The following is a 27250-nucleotide window of genomic DNA, read 5'->3' as shown; positions in this document are numbered from 1 at the left end:
GCATGCAGCTTTCCTTTTATAAACGTCCCAAGCTTGTTTCTGTATACGGCCTTTACATTTACTTTTTCCATCTCTCCTTCAGTTTTCATATCTCCTAATGACCGACTGGTCCCTTCCTAGGTGTTAAGTTCCCCTACCACTTTCCATGATGGTACCCACACTACTCACTTATCATATACTATTATTTGTTTACTTGTTTATTATTCTGTGTTTCTCCTGAGCCTAGAACAATGCTTGGCACATAGTAGGCATCCAATACAAATGTACTGAATGATGGTTGGATGGATGGGTGATTATTGTTTTTTTAATTATGGCACCCCAATTAGACTGAAAAGATTTCATAAAGAATAATTCTTGGGCTTTGATTTCACCAACTAATAAAATTGACACAAACACTCTAGCTCTCTAGAAACAGATCAAAACATTTTTGCTACTATTGGATCAAATATGACTTGACTGTATCCATTATAAAGCTTTAAATTATGAAAATAATACAGAACTGGTAAACATTTGAAACATGATAACTAAGTGATAAAGGGAATGAAGCAGCTTCCATAGGAAGAATTTTTGTACTTTTCATTTTAGGCAGAAGACTAAGAGATTTTTTTGGATCAGATTCTCTGATCTTCTAGTACCATGATTGGGTTAATTCAGATTATTTTTTCAACAAAGCACTGTTTAGAAAAATTGGAAAGAGTAGTTTCAAGACAAATAAAAAGAAGTATAGGAATGCCTCATTCATCAGATACTTTCAGGAATAAAACATTCCAGGTGTCAGTTTCCAAATAACTAAAATGTAATTCCTACCTATGTGCCCAAAACTAACATTTTGAACACCATTTCTCTAAGATACCCCCTGACTCTTTTAAACAAAAATGCTGATGACATTGGACATCAACAACCCTCCCAACAACTCCATTGTCCCTGTGGACACTGTAGTGCCACATGGAAAATGGCTTACCACCAGCATGCCCCATCCTCATTCTGGCTGTCTCTTTTTACTGTTCTAAGTCCACTTCTCCAGATGTCACTTTATTCTGATGACAGCTGCTTTCTATCTATTGGCTGATTTTCTACACCCAATGGTATGGGCAAGAGCCTCAGGGCAGTTCCTAAATAACATAGACAATTTATGCTGGAATTCTGATCTCTGGACAAGTGAGGTATTATGGTGGTAGTAGGAATGGTAAAGTGATCTAAAATATATACCATGATGGTGCTGAGGAAGACCTTCATGACTCTTCCTGGTTCTTTAAAGATTACTTAACCACAGAATCTCTTCTGACTAAATGGGCTGTGAACTTGACCTAGCAAAGTGGTATTTAATGTTATCCCATTAACAACATATTGAAGATATCATTTATATTTAGGATGACCATATGTTCTAGTTTCAATGCCTTTTTTTCTCAGTGTAATTCTTTTTTTTTTTTAAGATTTTATTTATTTACTTGACAGACAGAGATCACAAGCAGGCAGAGAGGTAGTCAGAGAGAGGAGGAAGCAGGCTCCCTGCTGAGCAGAGAGCCCGATGTGGGGCTCGATCCCAGGACTCTGGGATCATGACCTGAGCCAAAGGCAGAAGCTTTAACCCACTGAGCCACCCAGGCGCCCCTCAATGTAATTCTTAACACTCCATTCACTCTGAAAAGTCATCCAATTTTGACAGTAAATTATATTCCCCCTTTTACATAATACATTTTAAATAATTCACAAAGTACTATTAGTTTTTTTTCCATTCAGCCCAGAATGTAGTTACCTGAAATTGGGAAATAAAACTCAGATATGGGATTTCTTTTTTTTTTTTAAAGATTTTTATTTATTTATTTGACAGAGAGAAATCACAAGTAAGCAGAGAGGCAGGCAGAGAGAGAGGAGGAAGCAGGCTCCCTGCTGAGCAGAAAGCCCAATGTGGGGCTCGAACCCAGGACCTGGGATCATGACCTGAGCCGAAGGCAGCGGCTTAACCCACTGAGCCACCCAGGCGCCCCAGATATGGGATTTCTTATGTGATGGCGTCAGACACATACTTAGTGAAGGTCACCTGGGGTGGCAGAGTCAGTTAAATGTCCCAACTCATGGTTTCTGCTCAGGATGTTGAGATGGAGCCCCATGTTGGGGTCTGTGCTCAGTGCAGAGTATGCTTGAGTTTCCCTCTCCCCTTCCCTTTACTTGTTACCACCTCACCCCCCACCCCTGCTGGGCTTGTGCCCTCTCTCTCTCAAATAAATAAATCTTTTAAAAATAGAAAAAATATACTTAGTGAAAAACTATGCTTAATTTACTAGGCAAAAAGAAATGTGAATTGAGGAAGTTTTTCCTGGTGACTGTAAAACATAGATCTCTTTTCGGAGAAATTTTGACAGTTTATACATATCTGTTGAGTGAATAATTAGATTTACTTACATTTTAAGAGTAAAACTATCTAAAATTTGTTTTCTAAAAAAAGCTTTATAGACTTAGAATACAGAAAAGTTTCATGAGCATAGATTGCATATCTAACTTTAATAATATAGAGAAAATATATTTTAAATTTGTGAATCAAAGCTTTTCTTATGTTTACTTAAACTAACACTGAGTGTGCTTATGTAAATCAGGCAAAAAACACATTTAAAAAAAACTATAGGTAATTAATCACAACTCTTTTAAGACATGCTGAGAGGTTATTGAAAGGAGGTAGATTCTTTTGGATGAGGCCTTGTTTATTGTTTAACTTTTTTATCTGTGTTAGGAAAGCATCTGTTCCAAAGAACTATAATCTCAAGATATGAACAGCTATTAGCTTCAGGTTAAACATGTATTTAAAAAGAATCATTTCTGTCATTGTGGATTTGTCTACATCTAGGATATATTACATAATTGATGAATATAAACTACTTTTAAATTTATTATCACTAAATGTGTGAAAATTCAGAATTAACAGAAGTGTTCAATGATTCATAAAAGTACTCTTTTGATTAGAAAACTACTAAAACACATTAAGACATTTAAGACATTTAATTTAGCAAAAATTTGCCTCCTAAGAAAAGTCAATGCATAAAACATGATACATTTAGATATTATAATGCTATCAACTTGTAATATGAATGATCACAAAGTTATCTTTATGATCCAGAGATTATCTCCATGAAATTATTTATTTGGAGGGAGTGGAGAATAGAGTTTTCAGGATACCATATGGGGCTGGGTTAAATTATGCAATCAAATTTTTAAGAAAATAATGCAACCCCTAGGTATTTGGGGAAAAGTCTTCCTTGCTAGATACAAGTTAATTTTGCATCTACATAAATTACATTCTGAAAACTTTTGACACAAGTAGGAGATATTTGTCTTTTAATCATATATTTATCACTCTTTTCCACTTATAAATGATGCATGGCAGAGAAAGAAAAGAGGGATCTCATACACCAAGATCCCTCTATCATCTTCATTCCTTCAATTTATTATTTTTATCTGTCATCTAATGTTATAGAACAAACCACAGCAAAATGCAATGGCATCAAACTATAACATTTATCGTCACTTAACTTTCTGCGAGTCAGGAATTTGGGAGCTGTATAACTGAGTGGTTCTGGCTTGGGATTTCTCATGTGGTTGCAGTCAGACAGTGACTGGGCTGAGGCCATTTGAAGGCTTCTTCACTCACATTTCTGGTTTTTGCACAAGAAATATTCAAACAGCTGGGGCTCCTCTGACATCTCTCAATCTGTAGGTGGTTTCTCAACATGGCAGTTTCAGGGTGGCTGGACTTCTCACATGATGACTTAGGACCCCAGAGGCTCATGTCCTAAGACAGACAGCCAGGGGGAATCTATATCACCATTTTGACCTATTCTCAGAGATCAAGTTGTGTCATTTCTACCATATTCATTTGGTCAAGGCAGCTACAAAATTTGCCCAATTCCAAGAAGAGAGATCTTTGACTTCCATCTCTTAATACAGGAATATGAACACTGTATTTTGGGCAGAACATGTGGGAAAGGGTATATTGGTGCGGGCCTCTTTGGAAAACACAATCTGCTGCACTGAGAAAATGTATGACTAACTATAATGTGCTAGGCAATATGATGAGTTCGGGGAATAAGAGGATGAATAGTATATAATTCCTGCTTGTATGATGCTGTAGTTTAGCAAGGGGAAAATCCATGTATATAACTTTTATATAAGGGGATAGGTATAGTAAGGTAAGAGAATGATTAGCTTTGTGGAAAGTAAGATGTTGGCAGATTTGATGGAGGAGGTATTTAATGAAGACTTGAAGATAAAAGTGAGTAATCTAGAATGTCTCCAAGTTTTCTGGTTTGGGTAATCAAGTGGATGAAAGTTTTAAGACATGTTGGGCTGGAGACACCTATGAGATATCCACATAGAAATGACCATTGGTCATCAATAAGGCTTTCAGAGAAAATGTTTGTGTTGAAGATATAGATTTGAGAGATACTGACTTTTGGGTAGACTCTGAAGACCTACATATGGATCATATTTCCCAAGGAAATTTTGTGGAATAAAAAGAGAATACAGGAAGTGATATAACACATCAGGAAGTGATGTGGAAAACAACACTCAATGAATGTGCTGGGGTGGGTGTCAGGATAAATGTCAGAGTAAGGACCTCAAAAAATTCTTTCCTCCATGAAACCTTTGAGAAAACAGGCAAAAATGACCATAATCAACCTTTTCAGAACTGTGGAAATTAACCAGAGGCTTACAGCAATCTAGGGAACACTCATTTAAAACAAAAACAAAACCTAGCTGAACCCAGTAAGAAGAGCAAGTTTTGTGATTTTTTTTAAACTTATGCTCTTCCAATCCTACCTTTCTTTCCAGCTCTGAAGTAGCATTGAAAACTAACAGCCAGCAATCATGGAGAAAATTAGTAGCCTGGAAACCACCAGGGAGGGCAAAACAGGTAGCTCCTTCAAATCTTAATTCCTGAGAACTATTGTTAATTGACCTGTCTTATTGATCCCAGGGAAAACTATTGTTATTTGACCTGTCTTATCAATCCCAGGGAGATCACACTCAGAAGGCTATCTTTATGTGCCCTGACTTGAGGACTTGAGGACCAAGCTCATACTGAGCTCACCGAGTATGAAAACCCTTTTCTCTAAGAATAGTTTACAAAAACAATTAGAGATCATTGTTTACGATCATAGCTGCCTGAGGTGGTATATGACACTGGGGCGAACATAGACTAACCCAAAGGCTTAAGATGTAAAACTGGAAAACAAGCTGTCCAAAGGGGCTTTGGTAATCTCCAATACATTACTTGGAATCTAGAATGCCATGTACATTTGTATGGCCACATGCTCACCCAGGGCCATGTACATGCTCAGGAAAGATCGGAGAAGATTCTAAGCTCTCACCTCTGGCCTGCACAGATAGGAAGAGAAGACTCTTGAGACTCTGAACAAATAGGAAGAGAAGGCTAAGACAGAGTTGTAATCTGCCATCTTATTGCTGAATGTGCTCATCAACATGTACATAGAAGCCCTTGGCAAAAACCGAAAGACATTTAAGGAAGCCTCTGCCCAATCATTAATACACCACTATCAAGCAGAGACTTTAGTGACCAGCATTAGTTCCAACTTCTCAGCATTAGTTTGGAAGTCACTAAAAATAACAACAACAATGATAAATCCCAGCAACAACAAAAAACTCTGGGGAGGGAGAGAATCTGATTTCACAATTGCCACATTGTAAGATCCAGAATATATTGTTTTCAGCAAAAAAATTATGAAACATCCAAAGGAGCAAAGTATGGCCTATCAATAGAGACTGTCCCTGAGGAAGCCCAGATGTTGGACTTAGTAGATAAAGACTTTAAATCAACTATTTGATATATGTTCAAATAAATAAGGAAACTATGTATAAAAAACTAAGAGAAAGATCAATAGCTGATTTCTCATCAGAAACCACGAAGGTCAGAAGACAGTGGAATGAAATATTCAAAGTCCTGAAGGAAGCAGACTTTAACAAAAATTCTACATCAGGTAAAATCATTTTTCAGAAAGAAAGGATAAATAAAAAGGTTCACAGGTAAACAAAAATTGAGAGAATTTGTTGATAGCCACCCTGCTAGACCAAATGTAAGAGCTGAAGTTATGAAACTCCTAAGAGAAAATATACCATCCATCTTTGTGACCTTTGGTTGGGCAGTGGTTTCATAGCTATGACAACAAACACAGAAGCAGCAAAAGAGAAAATAGATAAATTGGACTTCATCAAAAGTAAAAACTTTTGTGCTTCCAGGAGCATAACCACCAGAGATCAAAAAGATAATCCACAGAATGGAATAAAATATTTGCAAATCATCTATATGATAATGGTCTACAAACCTATATGAAGAACTTTTATAACTCAACAATGAAAAGACAGATAATCCAATTTTGAAATGAACAAATGGTTTGAATAGATTTTCTCCAAAGAAGGTATATAAGTGACCAATAAGCACATTGAAAAAATGCCCAACATTATTTGTCATTTCAGAAATGCAAATCGAACACACAATGAGATACTACTTCACTACTTCACTACTCCACTAAGATGGCTATAATCAAAAAGACCGATGATTAGAAGTGTCAAAAATGTGGATGAATTAAAACCGTCATATTTTGCTGGTGGGAATGTGAAATGGCAGCCACTTTAGAGAACCATTTGGCAGTTCCTCAAAAAGTTAAATATAACATAAGATAAATATAATCATAAATATAACCATAAATATAACCATAAGATCCAGCAATTCCACTTTTAGATATCTCCCAAAAGAATTGAAAACATATGTCCATATGCAAAAACATGTACATAAATGCTCATAGCAGCATTATTCATAATTGTCAAAAAGTGGAAACAACCCAAATGCCCACTAATGGTGAATAAATAAAATATGGTATATCCATACAGTGGAATATTAGTTGGCCATAAAAAAAAATGAACTACTGATTCATGCTACATGGATAAACCTTGAAAATATTATGCAAGTGCAAGAAGCCAAACACAAAAACCTACACATTGTATGATTCCACTTTTATGAAGTGTTCATAGATAAATCCATAGAGACAGAAAGTAGACTGGAGGTTTCCAGGGGTTGAGGGGAGGAGTAAATGGAGAATGACAACTAATAATACAGGGTTTCCTTTTGGCTGATAAAGTATTCTGGAATTAGATAGATAATTGCACAACTTTGTGAATATCTAAAAACTGCTGAACCTGTATACTTTAGAAGGATGAGTAAGATAGTAAATGAATTATATATCAACTTTAAAAAGAGCATGGATTGTGAAAAAAAGGCAATAATATTGAGAAAGGAATGTATCAAGAGGTGGGAGAATTCATGAGAGATTGATTCCACACCCACGCAAGGATAAATTTCTCATCCCTGGGTTCTGTGGAATTATTTATGACACACCCATAGTTAGACCTTTTGGTGCATATTTCATTTGTTTCAGTTGCACTCTGAAAAATGTGCCAAAATTAAGCATCTTTAAACAAGGAATCACTATAGGAAAATGCATTTGTGAATTTGTTGGTATTTGGGTGAAAGATAGATGGTAGAAACGTGCAAAGAGTTGAAAATGCTATTATTTCCTTTTGTTTGATTTTGTGTTTCCCTAATGCAGCTTTCTCCTTCAGAAAGAGGCACGAGGCTAGGAGAGCCATGGTTCATTTCCTTTGTCTCCTCAGTTACTGTCGTCTCATTAGGGCTTTGAACAAAAGCCCTCACCCATTGACAGCAGCTCTCTTTGACTATTGCCACAGTTATCTGCTCTGCTTTTCTGCTTCATTCTCCATGGTCCCAGGCGAGCCATCTTCTCAACAATAGCTTTACTAATTTCACTCGCTGCTCACAAACCTTGAATGCATCCCACTGCCTCCAGAATAAAATCCAAATTCCTTGGCCTCAGATTCCTTGATTTGGCCCAAACCCTGAATTTTTGGCTCTGAAGTCAGAATTGAGTGGGAGACAAACAAGAGAATAGATATAACCAATAACGTGTATGTCTGGTGAAGTGGGAGGGTTAGCATATTGGGAAATTATATCAAGGGTATTAGCAACTTTTTGTCTAAGCTGTCAAGGACATAGTATTTCTTACTGGTAGAAATTTCTAAAGATCTGTTGGCGGTCACACATTTTATTTCAAATGTAAGGAATGAAAGAAAACAAACCCTTTTAAGGAAATTGTGCATAGAAAACATTTCCTCTTTATTTCACCTCAAGATAAAATGGAAGTAACACAGGTGAATGAAATATTACACTCAAATTTAAACTTTGAAAAGCGAGCAGAAGGGCACAGCTTTTGAGTCTATCTCATGTGAAAATGTTACTATTATACCTTTGATCAGTCAAGGAAATTTAAAAATTTAGTTTCCACCTGTTCAGCTAGTAAATTATTTAGTTCACATCTTCTGTTTTTGTTTGTTTTGTTTTGTTTTAAAGATACTCTGAAGGCTTGTGGCCATTTTAAAAAATTAAGAGCCCACTAAAGCACTCCAGAACAAAGTCTGGCTCATGATATATTTGTACATAGGGTTTTATTTAGTCTTCATTTGTAGGTGAATTGAAAACCAGTTTTGTAGTTCATTAGAAAAAGCACTTCAAGGGTTTTAGGAGCTTTAGATCCTGAATCAATTAACTATAACCTTTCCAAACAAGAGACAGTAAAAATGCCTGGACTTTTTCCAAGTTCTGTTGCGAGATTATAGCACACTAGAGATGCGTGTTCATGACAACGACCAGTGTCAAGCTTGTTGAGAAGCTGGTTTAGGGTGTGAGCAAAGTTATGTGCAAATCTCAATGAAATGTAATAATGGCTAGAACATAGGATAACATCAAATGCCCTTCAGAACCCGGGTCTCCTGTGGATTTAGTCTGTCTGAGTGTGGTAACCTACACAGGAGCAACACTGAGTTTTTAGATGTGCAAAGTGGGGAATCAGATTGTGATTCACAGTGGATTTCAACCAGTTAAATGTACCTTGTGGATGGTTTCACAAGAAATACTTTTGGAATACTCTTGGAAGTTAGCTGACCAGCCAGCCTTTCCAAGCAGTACCCTAATCTAGAGAAGAATGTTTCATCCAAATGTCTATAAGAAGACAGTAAGTTTCAAATTTGAATATATAATATATAATTTACCTTTTATAGCCAAACGTCCTGAAGAGGTAATAAGGAGGTGAATCCCCATGGATTGGGTCATAGGCTGACAAATACCTAAATATCCACGAGGTAGGAGTCTGGGGGCATTTTGTTGAGAACCACAATGCTGGAAAGCCAGTGAGAGTCCAGAGAGAACTTGGAGTTCTGCCAACCCAGACACACCCCATTGCTGAGGCTCCGTATTCAAACACCATCCAGTTGTCTCCAAGGAGCTAGACAAGCAAGCTGTAAGCATCTCCCTCTTGTCCCACTTTGGCCAGGAGTATGAGAGACCCTCAGACCCATCACCACCCCTCAGCGAGAACCACCAGGACCCTTTAAAAAGTGGTCTCAAAAATCCTGGAAATTTTGAGTTGAAAGAGACCTAAAGGCTGTCTGGTCTGACCTTTCCATCCCTGGATGCAGACTGATGTTCAGGGAGAGGGAATTTGAGAAACTTGAGCCCTTGCAATTTCAAAGACAATACATCATTTCAGTTATTATACATATGGTGCCTAATTAGCTAATCTATGCTTTTTCTATATCATAACCAACTACAGATTTTCTTCTTTTAGAGTCTATTTTCCCACATTTGTGTTTCTTCACTTATTTCAAATTCAGTGGAGAAATTTAGTCCTTTTCTTTGAGGAAGGAACATCAGTAGTGACTAGTCCTGCATTGTTTTAATGAGAACAAAAGCAAAATGTTCCAAAATTACTTGCAGCTACAAAGCACGTTGAGGGAATAAAAATTTCCTTCATTAAATATGTGAGGAAGAAAAAAGAATTGTTTTGAAGTTCTTATGATCAGCTTGTAATGGCTTCATTGTAAACTGATGGTAAAGGGTCCCCATTATGATCTGTAGATTTCGGTGCCAGAAGGTTTTTTTCTTATGCTGAATTATTAAGTTCTGTAGCTGCTGGGCTGTCATATAGAGATATAGTAAATCACATTATATTTTGTCATGGATTACACAGAGCAATAAATTTGGGAATAAAGATCAAAGTAGTTCCACAATCACATCTGAGTGTAGGAGGGATGTTTAACTTGTAGGAAACTGATTTAGGTGAAGCTGTTGCGGTCCTTGTGTGAATTCGAAATGAATTTGGATATTTGGCTGAAAATGAGGATCAAATCCCAAAATGACTTTGAATTTTTGTATTTAGTCCATAGAGGTTAATGCTAACACCTAGCTGCATGGTTTGAATTAGACAGATGAGCGCTGAGAGTGGCAGGCTCTGTGAAAACGCTGTGTATGTATTTTAATTGCTTTCATGAACAAACAGTGTATTCTTCTCTGTTTTTATTTTGGGTGTTGGGGGACAGCACAATTAGTTAAATGCTCTGGTAGTAATACCATCTGACTCCTTAGAGCTGACTGTTTGCTTTTTCGGCATTTAAAGCCATTAAAAGTAAGCCAGCTTAAGATCACTGAGCAACCTTGATTATTTAGATCTTGATGGTGATTATCTTTGTTCTGTGTTACCACAGTAACTCTTTGGGGGTTATCAAAGTTGATGATATTCATTTATTTAAAACAACCAGCCTCAACTTGTTGGGTTCTTTTCAAAGAAAAGTCACAATAGAAATGAGATAAAGTAGCAGTAGTATAAGCAGAAATTATGTGCTTTATAACTTATTTTTTTTTAATTTAAGAAAGTGCTCTCAGTCATATCGTCAATTAGCTGGAGCAGTGGTTCCCAAACCTGGGTGATTATTAGAAGCAATGGGAGAGTCTTTAATATAGATTCCTGGGCCTCAACATTCTAGAGATTCTGAATCAATAGGTTTAGAATCTCAACATTTTTCTTCTCTCACTCTGGTGTCATTTCTCCTACTCTCTCCTTTGTCGTAATCCTGTCTCGGGAAATGTTTCTCAATGCTGTAGTCTATTCACAGATAATTAAGCTGTGCAAAATTATTTCCCAAGATTTTGGTTCCTTATTTTTTTTATTAGTCTATCACCATCCTTTTGTTAATTCTAATTGATTTCATTAAGTTTCATTTTCCTTTCCTGAAATCCAAAAGGTTTACACTATAGCTATAGTGAACCAGTCTGACATCTGACATAAACAAATCATCCCCAAAAGGTCATATGAGGATTAAGATCTCTCCATTCCAAATGGCATCAGAATAAAGTGTAACTGGGATATGGATAGGATGGCTTGTGTGCTGATTTTGGTCCAAAAGGAAATAAAAGGCCAGTTGGTGAGCACATGTATTAGGTTATCTCCCCAAGAGAGCCTTCAACTAAGATGGAAGGTTTAGCAGTGATGCTACAAAGGCCTCATTGGAAGAAGCTGGACAGTTTGAAGAACTCAGCCTTAGTAAGGGGATAGGAGGCACCCTTCAACAGTAGATCATGGGGATTTGACTTACAGGCCTCAGGCTCTTCTAACACTCTTTCTCATGTCTTCTGATAATGCTGTGGTGCTCCCGAAGTCTAATGCTCCCAGATTGTAGCCACTATTTTAGAGCAGCTCCATGAGAAACCAAAGGCAAGTAGAGCTGTCAGAGAATGACCCTAGCCCATATGTTTGCTACTACTTCTGTGCAAGGGATCAAAGGAGCCGACCATACTACTTCATATCCACTAGGAGGGCTACAATCAAAAAGAGAGAAAATGGCAAATTTTAGCAAGGACGTGGAAAAATTAGAACCCTCATACTTTGCTGGTGGGAATGAAATATGGTGCAGCCACTTAACAAAATAGTTGGGTGGTTTCTTAAAAAGTGTAACGTAGAGTTACCGTATGACCTAGCAATTCCACTCCCACTGAGGAGCTTGAGGCCTGCAAATAGAATCTCCATGATCTTCTCCTGAAGGATGAACATTGAAAATATATTTCCCCTCCCAAAAATGCTGATCAGAATGTTCACAGCAACATTATTTATAATAGCCAAGAAGTGGAAACAACTCAAATGTTTTTCAACTGGTGGATGGATAAACAAAACGTGATGTATCCATACAATGGAATGTATTATTTGACAGTCAAAAGGAAGGAAGTGCTGATCTATGCTGCAACAGAGATGAACCTTGAAGACGTGCTACTTGAAAGAAGCCAGTCACAAAGGGCCACATGCTGTGTGACTCCATTTATATGAAATGTTCAAGAATAGGAAAATCCATGGAGACAGAAGAGATTGGGGGAGAGGAAAATGGGAAATAACTGCTAAAAGGTGCAGGGTTTCTTTCTTTTTTCTTTTTTTTTAAGATTTATTTAGAGAAAGAGAAAGATCCCCCCCCACCGCTCCTGGGGGAGGAGCAGAGGGAGAGGAAAATAAGTAGACTCTGTGCTAAGCAGAGATTCCCAACACGGGGCTCCATCCCCAGACCCCACGATCCTGACCTGAGCCTAGATCAAGAGTTGGATGCTCGACTGACTGAGCCACCCAGGCACCCCTGGTGTGGGGTTTCTTTTTGAGGTAATAAAAATGTTCTGGAAGTTGATAATGGTGATAGATATACAGCTCTCTGAATATACTAAAAAACCACAGAACTGTACAGATTAAAAGTGTGAACTTTATGATACATAAATTATGTCTTACTAAATCTGTTATTAAACATAGGAAGTCTGACAATGCTAAGTAGGGTTGAAAGTGTGGAACAAAAAGAACTCTTAGACACTCTGGCAAGGTTATAAAATGTTGGTGGCATTATCCTTTAAAGTTGAGCATTTGATTTATGGACCATCAGTTCAGCCCTTTAGCATATGCCTAGGAACTCGCAGATACACACCAGAAGACATGTCTGAGAATGCTCATAGCAGCGTGGTTCGTGGAAGAAAAAGCAAAAAGCGCAAATGCCTGTTAAGGAGAATGAATGATTTTGATCTGTTCCCGCACTTGAATATTCTCAAGCAGTGATCATGAAGGAAATCCGCTTCAAATGAAACGTCATGAATGCCTTTTTTTAAAAAACGTGTGAGAAACAGCAAGTTGCAGGAAATTACACAGGGCATGATTATGTTTGTATAAAGCTAAAACCAATATGTCAGAGACATTTCCATGTGTAGTACTTTAAGGCAAGGCAGTAAATAAAATTTAGGATAGTTGTTCATTCTCGGAAGGAGTTAGAGGATGCAGTGGGCTGGGAAGAACCGTAGGCATTTGCAAAGCTAGATGTTACATGGTACTCTTGCCATTGGAAGGTTCTTTATCATCTCTCAGAAACGTGGAGAATATTCTTCTGCATGAACCAATTATATAATTTAAGCAGTTTTGAATTAAAATGGTTAGTAATGTCAAAAGCAACAGAGTACCCCATCTCGGGGGACATGTCAGAAAACAAAAATTGCTACCCCAGTGAAGAATCTGAGACAGCAATTATTTCCAAAGACCCGAAGTGAAAAAAGGAACAAGAAAAAAGTAACAAGAATTTAATGCAAAAGACTGATTTTGACAGCTGACTTTTAAAATAGCCCGATCCTACAGTTTTGTAAGCTCTGCTCTCCAGTAAAGTAATTTCTGTCTTGTTTCCACTTTATCTATCAAAAAATGCAGACGTGCCTTCAACCTCAACATTACTCAGCTTGTTCACCTGCACGATCTCAGCCCATCAGGTTCTCCTTTTGATCACTGTTGCCTTACCTTTTATTTTTCCCGTTCCCTCACGCATAAAGAACCTGGTCTTTATCCTCATTCCAGTGCTTAGTCACCACTCTCTGATCCCTTGCCATCTTGAACTTCCACCATTCCTACGTTGCTAAACCTCAGTCCTATTTAATCTTCATTGTCAACTTTATCTGCACATTATAAAATAATGCCCAGGAAAGTTCAATAATTTGCCCATGGTCACACCACCCAGGGTGGTTTAACTTCAAAGCTTGTGCTCTTAACCATCATGCTCTACTGCTTACCGTTTGGCAACAGTTGTTGGGATAGTCAATGAAAGTAACCTGAGTTGAAGAAAAAGATGGTTGAAGTAGTTTTAAGGGTCTGGGTGATGGAAAATTCACCTACACAGCAACAGAACCAGTTGAAGACCTTATGTGTGCAGACAAAGTAGGGGACAGGGCATAGTTTCGTTTTTGTTTTAAGATTTTATTTATTTGAGAGAGAGGGAGCCCAAGCAGGTAGAGGAGCAGAGGGAGAGAGAGAAGCAGACTCCCCACTGAGCAAGGAACCCGACATAGCGCTCGATCTCAGGACCCTGGGATCATGACCTGAGCCGAAGGCAGACACTTAACGACTGAGCCACCCAGGCACCCGAGGACATGTTTAATATAGACATCAAACTCATTGTTGTCAAACATTTTGAGTATTATTTTTAATAAATTGGTATGGTTAAAAAAAATAAAATAAAAATAAATTGGTATGGTAATTCTAGCTCAATATAGATGACCCTGGGAAGCTAGATAAGCTCTAAGTCATCTTTAATTAGGAAGATCCGATAACTGAATCTTAAGAATGTCCTCCCAGCACCAGGTATTTCAAACTTCCAAATTGTCCAGTAGAGAAAACAGAGATTTTGCTAAGTATTGAGATTTATATTGAACCGTCTACAAATCTAACAGAGCAACTTCCTGTAAATGCATTATTTCATAAGCTTTCCGGTTAATATTCATTACGTTCTGTTTTCTTATACAAATGAACCAAAAAGTAGAAAAATTTCCAAAACAATAAACAAAATAATAATGGGATTTATGAGTATGACAAATCAGGACTTCTCTAACTCCCAGATTCAAAGCTTATTTCAAATAATTTATTACTTGACCAACAATTCAATTAACATCATTTGGTCATTGGACAATATCATCATGTTTTTGATGTCTAAAGTCATATATTTGAGATAGATCTTCTATCTGCTTCCTTAAAGTACTGTACCAACAAATGTGCTGCTCTTGAGTAAACATATTCAGTAAATTTAAAATGTATATTAAATATATTACAATTTGTTAAACACAGTAATCATTTTTCTTTAAGTTCTGTCAGATCATGCAACCTTAGATTTTGGTGTAAAGCATAACAGAAACAAAGGCATAAAAATATTATAGAAGGTAGAGATTCTTAAAAAAATTAATTGGCCCATTTACATTTGGTCTTTGATGATAAATTCTTTTTTGCACATCAGAGAATAGTTGCTTCTTCCCTAGAGCAAAGTAAAGTTTTTTTTTTCTCCTTCATTCTCTTAAAGTTTGTATTTCTGCCCAAGTAATAAATGAGTTTCAGTTTCTGTGGCCTCTGCTTCAGAGTGTTCCTCTGAGGGTGAGCTTTTGAAATATGATTAGATCTTAATTCTTTAACTATTTCCATAACTCGTTTCACAGTTTGCACTCTTTATTCAGTGAGTGCGGTGGAAATTCATGTAAATCTTATGTGATCATTTATGGGTGCTAACCGCATAAATACCTATGTCGCAATGGCAAGAAAATTAGTCGTCCTGAATTGCAGTGACGGCAGAAAACCAACTGTCCCGTGTTATTCTATAGGTTATCTGTCATTAAGTGTACATGATTTAATGTAGATGGAGAATGTATTCAATACTAATTGGGCATCATCAGAAATAGGGCCAAATTCAGGAATATGGGCACTTTTTCTGAGAACGGATCTGCCGATATTTACTGAGAACTCAAGAAATAGTGATTTTGATAATGATACCGCAGCCCTTTTCCAAAACTGTCTGGTTTCTTTCTTCCTTTATGGAGGATGTGGCTTCTCCCTGGAATTCTTACAAAATAGTTAGGCAGTGACAAAAGCAAAGTACTTGGAGTTCCTAATTACTCAATTCTGGTTCTGGGTAAAGCAACTGTATAAAATGACTTCATCAATTTTTTAGAAATGAATTATAACTAAAGAGTCACTCAGTACAAAGCACTGACATCTGCAGGTCAAATGTTAATTCCAACTTGGAAGGAGGGAATCTCGGCCTCACGCTCCATCGCACTCCCACATCCACGGTCCGGGGCACAGAACCAGCCTGTCGTCCATCTCCCGATTGCTGCCATTCCTCTTGTGGACGTCTCCTTCCTGGAGGGGAGGCGTGATGACAAGGGGGAGCTGAGCCAAATGCCACCAAAGTCTCACCCAGCACTTAATGGTGATCCACCTGAAATGGGTGCAAATCCCAGGTCCTAAATTCAGATGCGCTTATTTTGTTATAATCCCAGTTTCTGTTTTGAGTCACCATTTGGCTGCTTGGCAAAAACTGGATATGTGTCCTCAGTCACCTTGGATCTCAGTCAGTCTCCCCTTCCCTAGGATAGTACCTGAGTGCAAGGGCTCCATCGTGCCATGGGCTGGTGGATGAGCCCCTCTGCTCCTGGGTCCGACCCACCCATGCAGGCATCCACTGAGACATCTGTGGCCCCCATGGATCTTTGGTAGTCACTGGACCCGGGTCACCTCTCCGTAACCCCTCCTTTCTCTTTGAAAGCCCATTGGGCCTTGCATTCTCTGTGCTACATCCATGTTGCTCTCAGACACCCAGGAGGTTTTATGATCTTGTGTTTTGTCAGGGAGAGGTGTGAATACATGGAAACTGGGTACAGCAGTCTTGCTGGCTGGCTTAGACACACAACCACACAGCTCATTTCTGCTGTGGCCCCTGTATCCATGCCAGTGTGCCTAAGAACTCAAGGTCACATGGCCCCTTGCCTCCATCTGGCATGTGATCACAGGCCTCTCTGCGATTAGAATAGCCGTCTCTATTTGTGGGGCTGCGGGGGAGAGGGGTCCATGCGTTCCCCATCCTTCAGGCTTGGCCCAGAGAATAGGACAAGAAACAAGGCCTTTTCTCAGGAACAGACTCATGGATAAACATTTTCCCCTTCACTTCAGCCGATGTCTCCTTCCCCCAAGCTAGAGAATCATTTTTAGTCTGCACGGGGGAAGCAGTAGGGCACGCAGATAGAGTAAGACGCACTGTGACTGATACACTTTTTGCCCTGTGTTGAGTCCCACTGGCCCAGATTATAGAGTCACAAACCAAACACTACCTTCTTTGTTTCCTCTGTACTTCTGCTGTATCTTCCTTTTGGTGAGGTAGTAAGGGCAACATCCAAGCTGGGATGGATTGGGGAATGGAAGAAAATGCCAGGTTTAGAACTTCAGAAATATCCTGGTACCTACAAGTAAGTTGTACATAAAAAAGATGTCAACACTGTTACTCTGGATGATGGATTACAAGAAATTTCATTTTATATGTATATTATTTAATGAAACAAAAACAAATTTTATGTGTGTATTATAACTTTACTTTTTATATGACTATTAAAATATATTACTAAATATTAAAATATTAATATGTGCATTAAAATAGACTATTAAATGCATACTGTGTCCTATATTAATATATGTATTTTAAAATATACTAAAATATTAACATTTTATATATAATTTTTGTACATTCATATTTTTGCACCTGTTACTCTTCCCATTTGGAGTTTTCTTCTTTCTTTTCCAATCAGTTGACTCCTATTCATTCCAACCTGATAACCTCACACAAGTCTTTTCACCTTTCTCTCTCTCAGTTTCACAGTCTATAAATGAGGATAATGATCGTGGCTACCTCACAGTTTTGGGGAGGGTTAGATCTGTTAATATATGTAAAGCATTTCAACAATATGTGTCAGTAGAGTAAGAGCAAAATAAATACTGGTTGTTGTTTTGTTGCTGCTCTCATCATCATCATTATCTCCATCATCATTAGCCTTTAATGTTCACCTCCTTACAAAAGCCTTCTCTGGTGTGAGGTATCGCTTAGTCTTTCCCTAATAACACTCTGCACATAGCTCTTCCATGACACTTGTGCTGTATTTTATTGACTCACTTATTTGTCTCCTCCTTAACTACGTTAAATTGTTTACCTCTGTAAATGTAGAGTGTCCGACATAGAGGAGATACTCAAAGTAAATGTTCGTGAAACCATCGCAGGGATATAGCAGGATTTCAGGGCAGGCTGTGTGTGTGTGTGTGTGTGTGTGTGTGTGTGTGTGTGTGTGTGTGTGTGTGTTTAAAATTAGCCTGTTACAATCACCTGGAAATGAGTCAATGTAGAAGAAAATATTGGTGAGGTGAAAGGAAAGGAGACAGGGGTATCAGACTCCTGATGGTGATAAGAGGTGGAATCCATGTCTTGGTGGAGAAACAATGCTCCCTTCAGTTACTGTGACATAATTTCTGCATGGTCTATTTTCTGGAAGAGTTTCTGTGGAGTTGGTATTATTTCTTCTATTGATATTCAGTAGAATTCACTAGTGAAGCTGCTTGGGCTTCAGTATACTGTGTGAGTGACTGTGTGTGCGTATGTGTGCATGTTTAATACTTACAGGGATGTATGACTCTTGAGTTTTTCTCCTCTTGCCTTACTTTTGGTGATTTGTATCATTTAAGAGACTTTCATATTTTGCCTAAATTATCAAGAAATTTTTGGCAATATGTTTTTCATAATATTTCCTTATTGCCCTCTTAATCTCTGTGGGTTCTGATAGTCATGTCCCGTTTTTCTCATTCCTGATCTTGGTTAATTTGTATCTTCTCTCAGTTGTTTCTGATCAGTCTACCTAGAGATTTATCGATTTTTTTTTTTCTTAATCTCAGGGAACCAGCTTTTGGTTTTGCTGATTTTCTCTATTGTTTTGTTTCCTATTTCATTTATTTCTATTTTGGTATTTATTATTTTCTTTCTTTCCTTATTTTGTCTTTAATTTGCTATTCTTTTTCAAGCTTCTTTAGGGGAAGCTCATATCAATATCACTTATTTTAGATTTTCCTTTTTTGCTAATAAAATAATTCAAAACTAAACATTTCCCCTAAGCACTGATTTAGCTGCATTCCATAAACATTATGGTTACATTTTCATTAATTTTAAAATATTTTCTAATTGCCTTTGTAAATTCTTTTTTGGCCATAGAAATTAGGTGTATTTTTAATTTTCTGAATATTTTGAGAATATCAGATACATATCTATATCATTTCCAATTTAATTTCATTGTGGTCAGAGAATGTACTGTGTGTTATTTTAACCCTTTAAAATTTTTTGAAAATTGTTGTATGACCCAGAATATGGTGTCTGATTAATAATGGTCAAGTTGGTTGACAGCGTTTTTCAGATCATGTACATCCTCACTAATTTTCTATCTCCTGTTTTTATCAATTCCTGAGACAGTAGGGTTGAAATCTCATTTACAGGGGTGCATGGGTATCTCAGTCAGTTAAGCATCTGCCTTTGGCTCAGGTCATGATCCTGGGATACTGGGATCAAGGCCCACATCAGGCTTCCTGCTCAGCAGGGAGCCTGCAGCTCCCCCTGCTTGTGTGCTTTCTCTCTCTCTCTCTGTCAAATAAATAAATAAAAATCTTCAAAAAAAAATCTCATTTACAGTTTGTGGATTTGCCTATTTCCCCTTTCAGTGCTGTCAGTCTTTGCCTCATGTATTTTGAAGCTCTTGAAATTAGGTGCTACATGTTAGGATTGTTCTATCATTTTTATGAATTAAGTTTTTATCATTATTGAAATATTCCCTTTTTTTCTGCTAAGTTTCTTTGTTGTCAAATCTACTTTGGTATTAGCATAGCCTCCTCACTTATGAGGATTACTTTTTTCATGGTTCATCTTTCTTCATCCTTTTAATTTTAACATGTTTAAATATATAGTGTTTATTTTGAAAATATCATGTAGTTATACCTTCTTTTAGATCCAGTCTGATAATCTTTGTCATTTAGACAAAATTTTAAAACTATTTATATTTAATGTAATTATTGATATTGTTGGGTGTTATTCTACTATTTTGCTACTTGTTTTCTATTTGTCTCATCTTTTTTTCTTTTTTCCTCTTTTCATAGCTTTTATTCAATTCACTGAGTACTGATTAATATTCCGTTTTATTTCTACTATTGTCTTAGTAGATATACCTTTTTCTTTTTTCCTTTTTTTATGATATGGAGCTTTATTACAGTCTGCCTTCATGATCTCTTATACTGGTTTACCATAAAATATAAATGCCTTCATAACAGTGTAGCTCTATTTTTCTATGCCTATCCTGTTTCTAAAGATAATATAACCCCCCAATATACTTTTATTATTTCTGATTTTTTTTAAGATTTATTTATTTATTTTAGAGAGAGAGCTCATGAGTGGGGGGAGGAGTAGAGGGGAGGGAGAGAGAATATCAAGCAGACTCCATGCCCAGCTTGGAGCCCCACATAGGACTCAATCCCAGGACCCTGAGATCATGACCTGAGCCAAAATCAAGAGTCAGCCACTTAACCGACTGAGCCATCTAGGTGTCCCTATTATTTCTGCTTTTAAAAGTACATTTTCTTTCAAAGAAATTTTGAAAGGGGGAAAAGGATAATTTCTCTTTACATTCTTATTTTCTCTGTCCAGTGCTCTTAATTCTTCAAGTTGGTCCAGGTTTGCATTTGGTATCATTTTCCGTCTGCCTGAACAACTTCCTTTAACCTTACCTGTTGTTCATGTGTGCTGGTGACAGATTTTTGTTTGAAGAGGTCTATAGTTCATCTTCAGTTTTGTTTTGTTTTGTTTTTAAAGATTTTATTTGTTTATTTGTCAGGGACGGAGAGAGAGCGAGTGAGTACAGGCAGACAGAGAGGCAGGCAGAGGCAGAGGGAGAAGCAGGTTCCCTGCCGAGCAAGGAGCCCGATGTGGGACTCGATCCCAGGACACTGGGATCATGAACTGAGCCTAAGGCAGCCGCTTAACCAACTGAGCCACCCAGGCATCCCTCATCTTCAGTTTTAAAGGATATTTTTACCAAATACACAATTCTAGATTGACAGATTTTTTTTTCTTTCAGCACTTTAAAGATTCAATATGTTATCTTCTGACTAGCATAGTTTCAGATGAGAAATCCTCATTCTTATCTTGTAAATGCATCTACCTCTCTGGCTGCTTTTAAGATGTTATCTTTAGTTCTGTTCTTGCAATTTGATTATGATGTATCTTGATGTGGTTTTCTTTGTGTTTATCTTTTTTGTTCATTGGTCTTCTTCCACTGGCGGGTGTATAGTTTTCTTCATATTGCAAGATTTGTACCTATTATGTCTTCAGATATTTTCCCAAACTTTTCTCCTTCTGATACACAATTATGCATATGTTAGATGACATGATATAGTCTCATACATTACTGAGATTGTTCATTAAATTCAGTCTTTTGTCTTTCTGGCAATCATTTGGGGATACTTAAAATGCTTTTTCTTCATATTCACTGATCTTTTCCTCTGTTGTGCCAAATCTGTTATTAATCCCATCCAGTGAAATTTTCTTTTCAGATAATATATTACTATGCCCTGGGCTATTTAAGCTTTTTTGTTTTGTTTTGTTTTGTTGCCTGTCTTCCATTTCTCTCCTCATTATGTTCATATTTTCGTTTAAATATTTAGGTGTGGTTTTAATAGGTATTTTTGAAACATAATGGTAGTCTTTGTCTACTGATGTCACCATCTCTGTCATTTCTTAGTCTTCTATTGACTAATTTTTCTTCTGCTATGACTTACATATTTCTGATTCTTATGCCATCTTTTATTGAATGCTGAACATTGTAAAATATATGTTCTTGAATACTGGATTTTCCTGACTTCTTTTGAAAAATATTGAGATTGTTTAGGAAGCAGTTACTTGCAATTACCAGTTTGATCCATTTGAGGCTTAAAAAAAAAAAAAAAAAAAAAACTTTGTTAGAGCAGAGTTAAAGTTGACTTTACTCTAAGGCTAGTTTAACCCTGTGACTAAGTGTGACCTTCCTGGATGTTATATGAGAACCATTCAGTCTGGCTGGTCAGAAGAGGAATATCTCTCAGCCTTGTGTAAGCTTAGGAAATTGTTTACTTTAAATCTCACTAGTCACTTTTTACTTGACCTTGTAGAACCTTATCCATACATGCACATCTCAGTATCAGCAACAGACTCAGAAGGAACCCACGTAGGTGTCTAGAGCTCTTTCTGTGCATAGCTCCCTTCTGTCTAGTGCTCTGTCCCCACAAACTCCAACTGCCTCAGCCTTCCCAAACTCCAGTCTTCGTCTCCTCAGCTCACAGTCCTGCTATGCTGTACTTTGATTCCCTTGCCTATGTTCAGGCTCAGATGTGCCTCCAGAAAGAAAGGTGTGATTGGAGGATTTAACCTCACTTGTTTCCCCTTCTTCACAGTGTCACAGTCCTAAACATCCTAAAACAGTTTTTTTTCCCTATTTTCTAGCTGTTTCCCAGTTTTCTAGCTGTTGACTGTAACAGATTAAGTAATGGCCCAGTCACTCACATCATAACCCAAGCAGAAATCATGAATTTTACTTATGCTTCACAAAGTTATAGCTTTATTTTGAGGTAAAATATAAGCAACTTCAAGTTTGGAAGTTCTGTAAATATTTTAAATTAAATTAAATATAAATATGTTCTATGAATTTTCTGAATTTTTTTTTTTGTTTTTAGGGGCATGTGCAGTTATATACTAACATCTGGCAACAACTGGCCATAACTGTTATTCACAGTGTTTGGAGAAGCTTCAAATGGATGCCTACAAAGCTTTTGAGTAGAAAATACTGCATAATAAGCTGAGGTTTATGTTATGTTTCAAGTATCTGGGAAGCATCCTTTTTCCTAAAGGCAGATATTTAATTCAGAAACTAATGCTGTTATATTTTAAGGAAATTTATCTTTATAAGATCTGGACTTGCCTCAGATTTTAGAGGAGCCTCCTAATTCTCCACTAAATTACCTTCCTGGAAATATGAGTGCCTGAACTTTCACCAATAATAAGAAATGGAAAATAAAGGAATGAAAGACTGTTTTGAATGAGGACTTAATGCAAAGTATCCTGCAAGGAAAAAGTAGCATATTATGATGACTAACAACCATTGACACATTGGTTTATTTTTTTCCATTAAAGTTTTAACCCAATATTTTGATAGGAACTGTGCAGAGAAAGTGGACCAATACATTGGTGGCTTTCTAACAAGGAAGAGTGAACTGAGAAAGAGACCCTAGAAAAGCAGAGGAGAGCTAAGTGCTTGGTGGAGGGTGGAGGGCCTGACCAGCCATAATGGGAGCAGTTAGGAAGAGCCAAGAGATTAAAACAACAGCAATGACAAAACAACTTTGCTCACTTCAGAATTATGATTTTCCTCTCATCTGTTATTCCACATCTGTTCAGGCTATGCTGCAGATGTTTGAAAATTGTCCTTCTATGTAGTAATGATAGCTATAAAAATAAGACTTGGATTAAAATAACCATAACTTAACTTTATGCATGGAAATGTATAGTCAGTACCATCCTGAGAATAAAATAATTCAAAACATGTTTTAGGGATGGTTTGCATGATAAATTTTCAGTGGATGTTCAACCATGCTAAACCAGAACTTTTTTTTGTTTGTTTGTTTTTTGTTTTTGAGAGCGAGAAACAGGGAGAGGGCACTTGGGCAGAGGGAAGGGGAGAGGAGAGGCAGAGAGGGAGAGAGAATCTTAAGCAGGCTCCACATCCAGCACAGAGCCCAGCTTGGGGCTCTATCTCACGAGCCTGAGATCCTGACCTGAGCCAAAATGAAGAGTTGGACACTTAACTAACTGAGCCAGGTGCCCCTAAACCAGAGCATTTTAGACTTATTTGAGAAGTTCAGAAATTCAGGCAATTGTAACTTAGTTTCACATACATAATAGAAACCTTGATGGGTGATAAATTAATTATATTTCTTCAGTCACTCTTATTATTCTCCAAAATAGTGATTCTGTTCTATTAGCTATTAGCAAGTTCTGGAGGTATTCATATATTGCCAACTGGCCTCACTTTGTTTGTTTGTTTTTAAAAGATTTATTTATTTTAGAGACAAGCAGAGAGAGAGCGAGCATGGGGGTGGACAGAGGGAGAGGGAGAGAATCTCGGGCAGACTCCCCGCTGAGCATGGAGCCCTACATGGGGCTCAGTGTCATGACCCATGATCATGACCTGAGCCAAAATCAAGAGTTGGGCACTCGACCAACTGGGCCACCTATGTGCCCCTGGTTGGCCTCGCTTTAAATTCAACATTAGTGATTTTAAATGGTCCCTAATGCTTCTTGGAGACCTGAGACTCATACTGCATACCTTGGTCCTCTCCCTTTCCCACTTTCCTAGACGAGACCATCCATACCCTGCCCTCCTACCTCAAATCTTCCACCCCTCTCTTCTCCAGTCCTCATGTTTTCTGTGAATTTTCCCCCCTACTTCCCGGGGAAGGGAGAAGCAAGCAGAACTTGCCCCAATGGGGCCAGGTGTGATTTACGTGGACTCCTAGCCAAGGCCCTCCCCTCCCCTGTGCTCTAGATCCTGTCTCCTCTCCTTTACTCAAGAACATGTCTCCGGGACGCCTGGGTGGCTCAGTGGATTGAGGCCTCTGCTTTCGGCTCGGATCGTGGTCCTGGGGTCCTGGGATTGAACCCCGCGTCGGGCTCTCTGCTCAGTGGGGAACCTGCTTCCCTCTCTCTCTGCCTGCCTCTCTGCCTACTTGTGATCTCTGTCAACTAAATAAAACCTTTAAAAAAAAAAAAAAAAAAGAACATGTCTCCTCTGAGTCTCTGGAAGCACTGAGTTTGCCTTCTCTCCTGCCAGATTTCTCCTACCAGCCTGCATACGTGCTGTTAGTTCTCTCATCGTACAGAAAACCAAACAAAACAAGTCAGCCCTTTCTTTGCCCACTTCCCCTGCAGCTTCCAGCCCATTCCTCCCCCTCCCCTCATGACAGAACTCTGGACAAATTGTATGTGCTCCACTTCCCCTCCTTCTCTGGAGCTTCTACACGACACCACAACTGCCTGTGTTCAAATCACTATTGTCCTCCGCAGGCTCAAGCCATATCCTTATTTTCCAGTCTTTGTTGCCCATGACCTCTCCGTCCCTGCAGCAGCTGACACAGAGGAATAGTCCTGAAAACACTTTCTTTACTTGGCTTCAGGACTGCATCTTATCCTGATTTCTTCTGTCTCGGACCCTTCCTTCGGTTTGCTTTCCTCCTCCTCTCTAGCCTCCTGGCATTTGCAGTACAGGGCTCTGTATACCCAGACTTCTCGGGTTCTTGTACACTCAATGCCTTGAGGTCTCATCCAGGAACATCGTTCCATCTACCACTTATATTCTGGTGATATCTGAGTTTATACTTCTAAACTAGACCTCTCCACCGGACTCCAGCCTCGACTACCCAGTCACCCCAACACAGATGTCTAAGAGGCGTCACCATGCTTAACATGTCCAAAACCAATCTGTCCATCTTCCCCCCAAAACCTGTTCCACCCACAGTTTTCCTGATGAAAGATAATGACAACCCCACTTCTCTAGTCGCTTGGGAGAAAGATCTTGAAGTCATCTTGGTTTATCTCTTTTTATCCTACAATATATGCAGTTGGCTCTACCTTCACATCTTTCAAGGAACCTGACCACGTCTCAGCACATCTTCAGTTATGTCGTGGATTACGTGCGACAGCCTCCCAGCTGGCTGCTCTGCTGGGTTCTTGCCTCACACAGGAGCTAGAATAATCCTGTGACGACTTAAGTTCAATCCTGTCACTCTTGAGCTGAAACCACTTCAGTGACTCTCCGTTCCACTCAGATTAAAAGCCACATTCCATACAGTTGCCCACGACACCCGCAAGGATCTGGCTCCCTGTTCTCCCTCAGACCTTATCCAAGGGAGACATTGCTCAGCGACGCAGCCAAACTGTACGCCTCACTGTGCCTTGAACGTGCCCCTGCCTCTGGGCTTTTGCATCCGGCCCTCCCTCTGCCTGCTTTCCCTCAAGGTCCCCGGGACTACTCCATCTCCTGCAGGTCCGTGCTCAGCGAGGCTTTCCCTAACTCCCACATCCTAACACTGGAAACGACCCCCACCTTCCATCACTTCTCATCCCTTTCCGGCTTCGGCCTCTCCACAGCACTCGCACCATCTAAAATATTGTCACTTCGGTCAATTATTTCACTTACTCACCAGGATAGAATTTCCATAAAGGTCAGGAGCGATGTTTGTGTGCTTTATTCACAGCCCTCGTCCCAGTTGCCTGGAACGGATGAATGAATTAGGTGGTTGCAAAGGCACGATGTGAGCCTGTGGCATTCTGACACAGGTGGAACCAGCATCTCTGATTCCAAGTTTTTTAGGGAAAATAACTTAATCTTCACGGCACTGTCATTTTTATATTTTCTAGTAAATAAATATTTTTAAAGTGCTTACAGCAGTGCCTCACCCATGGTGAGAGCTCTGTAGGTATTTATTAAATAAGCAAAAAATACCTTATCATGCATTTTGTGATTTAAAAAATATTGGCGGAGTGTGAACCACGACAAACCTCAGGAGGCTCAGAGTGGCCTCCATTCTATAATGGAGAGTGTCTTCCTTCGTTATCGAGGTGGAATAGCGTCTGATGGCTTAAGAGAAAAAAATAGTAACAGTCACATACCCTCTCTAGTCTGAAAAAACAGAACTACCCAGTGTCCTGAGTGGGACTATAGATGTGGAGAGATTTATGCCATAAAGTCTAAAGAATTGCTTTCGAGCTCAAGTCTGTAAAACACAGGGCTATTGTCTTAGTCAGCTCAGGTTCTATAACAAAACACCATAAACGGGGAGGCTTATCAAGAACAGAAATTTATCTCTGATAGTTCTGGAGGCTGGAAGTCTGAGCTCAGGGTGCCAGTGTATCAAGTTCCGGGGAGAGCCTTCCTCTGGGCCGTAGACTCCATCTTCTTGTTATCTCCTCACAGGGCAGGAGAAAGTGAGCTCTGTGGCTTCTTATAAGGGCGCTCATCCCATCCATGAGGGGATTTCCCCCCCATTACCTAATTACCCCGCAAAGGCCTCACCACCAAATCCCATCCCATTGGGATTAGGGTTTCCGTGTCTGCCTCTGCCTCCATCCCTGGTTTGCTCTCTGGGGAGATGGCATGAGGACGGGGATGCAGGCGTGGCTGGGGGCAAAATGAAATTGGGATTGTGCAAGAGTTGATATCCTGAACCTGCAGCAAACACTAGTAGCCAGATCTCTGCCGCCCGGAAGTAGGCTGGAGGAGGCAGCTTGGGGCAAGATGGCCCAAGACAAACGTCCAGTCAGAGACAGGCAGGGAGAGTCCAGGCCCTTCTAAGACACCCATGATGGGACGTCCATGCATCCAAAGCCTGCCTGTTTTAGAGGCCTCACT

General features: G+C 38.8%; 1 protein-coding gene across 6 annotated transcripts in view; it reads left to right on the top strand.

Annotated features, from left to right (window-relative positions):
* The window catches only part of CEP112 (centrosomal protein 112), a 431394-nt gene that overhangs the window by 308815 nt on the left and 95329 nt on the right, over positions 1–27250 (top strand). The window contains exon 22 of one of the 6 annotated variants that reach the window (XM_047708132.1): positions 22521–22866. The exons of the other annotated variants lie outside the window; for them this stretch is intronic. Within the exon in view, the coding sequence (XP_047564088.1) occupies positions 22521–22646 (126 nt within the window). The 3' untranslated portion in view covers positions 22647–22866. Of the gene's footprint in view, positions 1–22520; positions 22867–27250 lie in introns of those variants that run through there. 6 annotated transcript variants of the gene reach the window in all.

The sequence above is a fragment of the Lutra lutra genome, chromosome 16 (assembly GCF_902655055.1).
Source record: "Lutra lutra chromosome 16, mLutLut1.2, whole genome shotgun sequence".
Lineage (NCBI taxonomy): Eukaryota > Metazoa > Chordata > Mammalia > Carnivora > Mustelidae > Lutra > Lutra lutra.
Note: the sequence above shows the minus strand (reverse complement) of the source record. Positions and strands in the feature narration are given on the sequence as shown.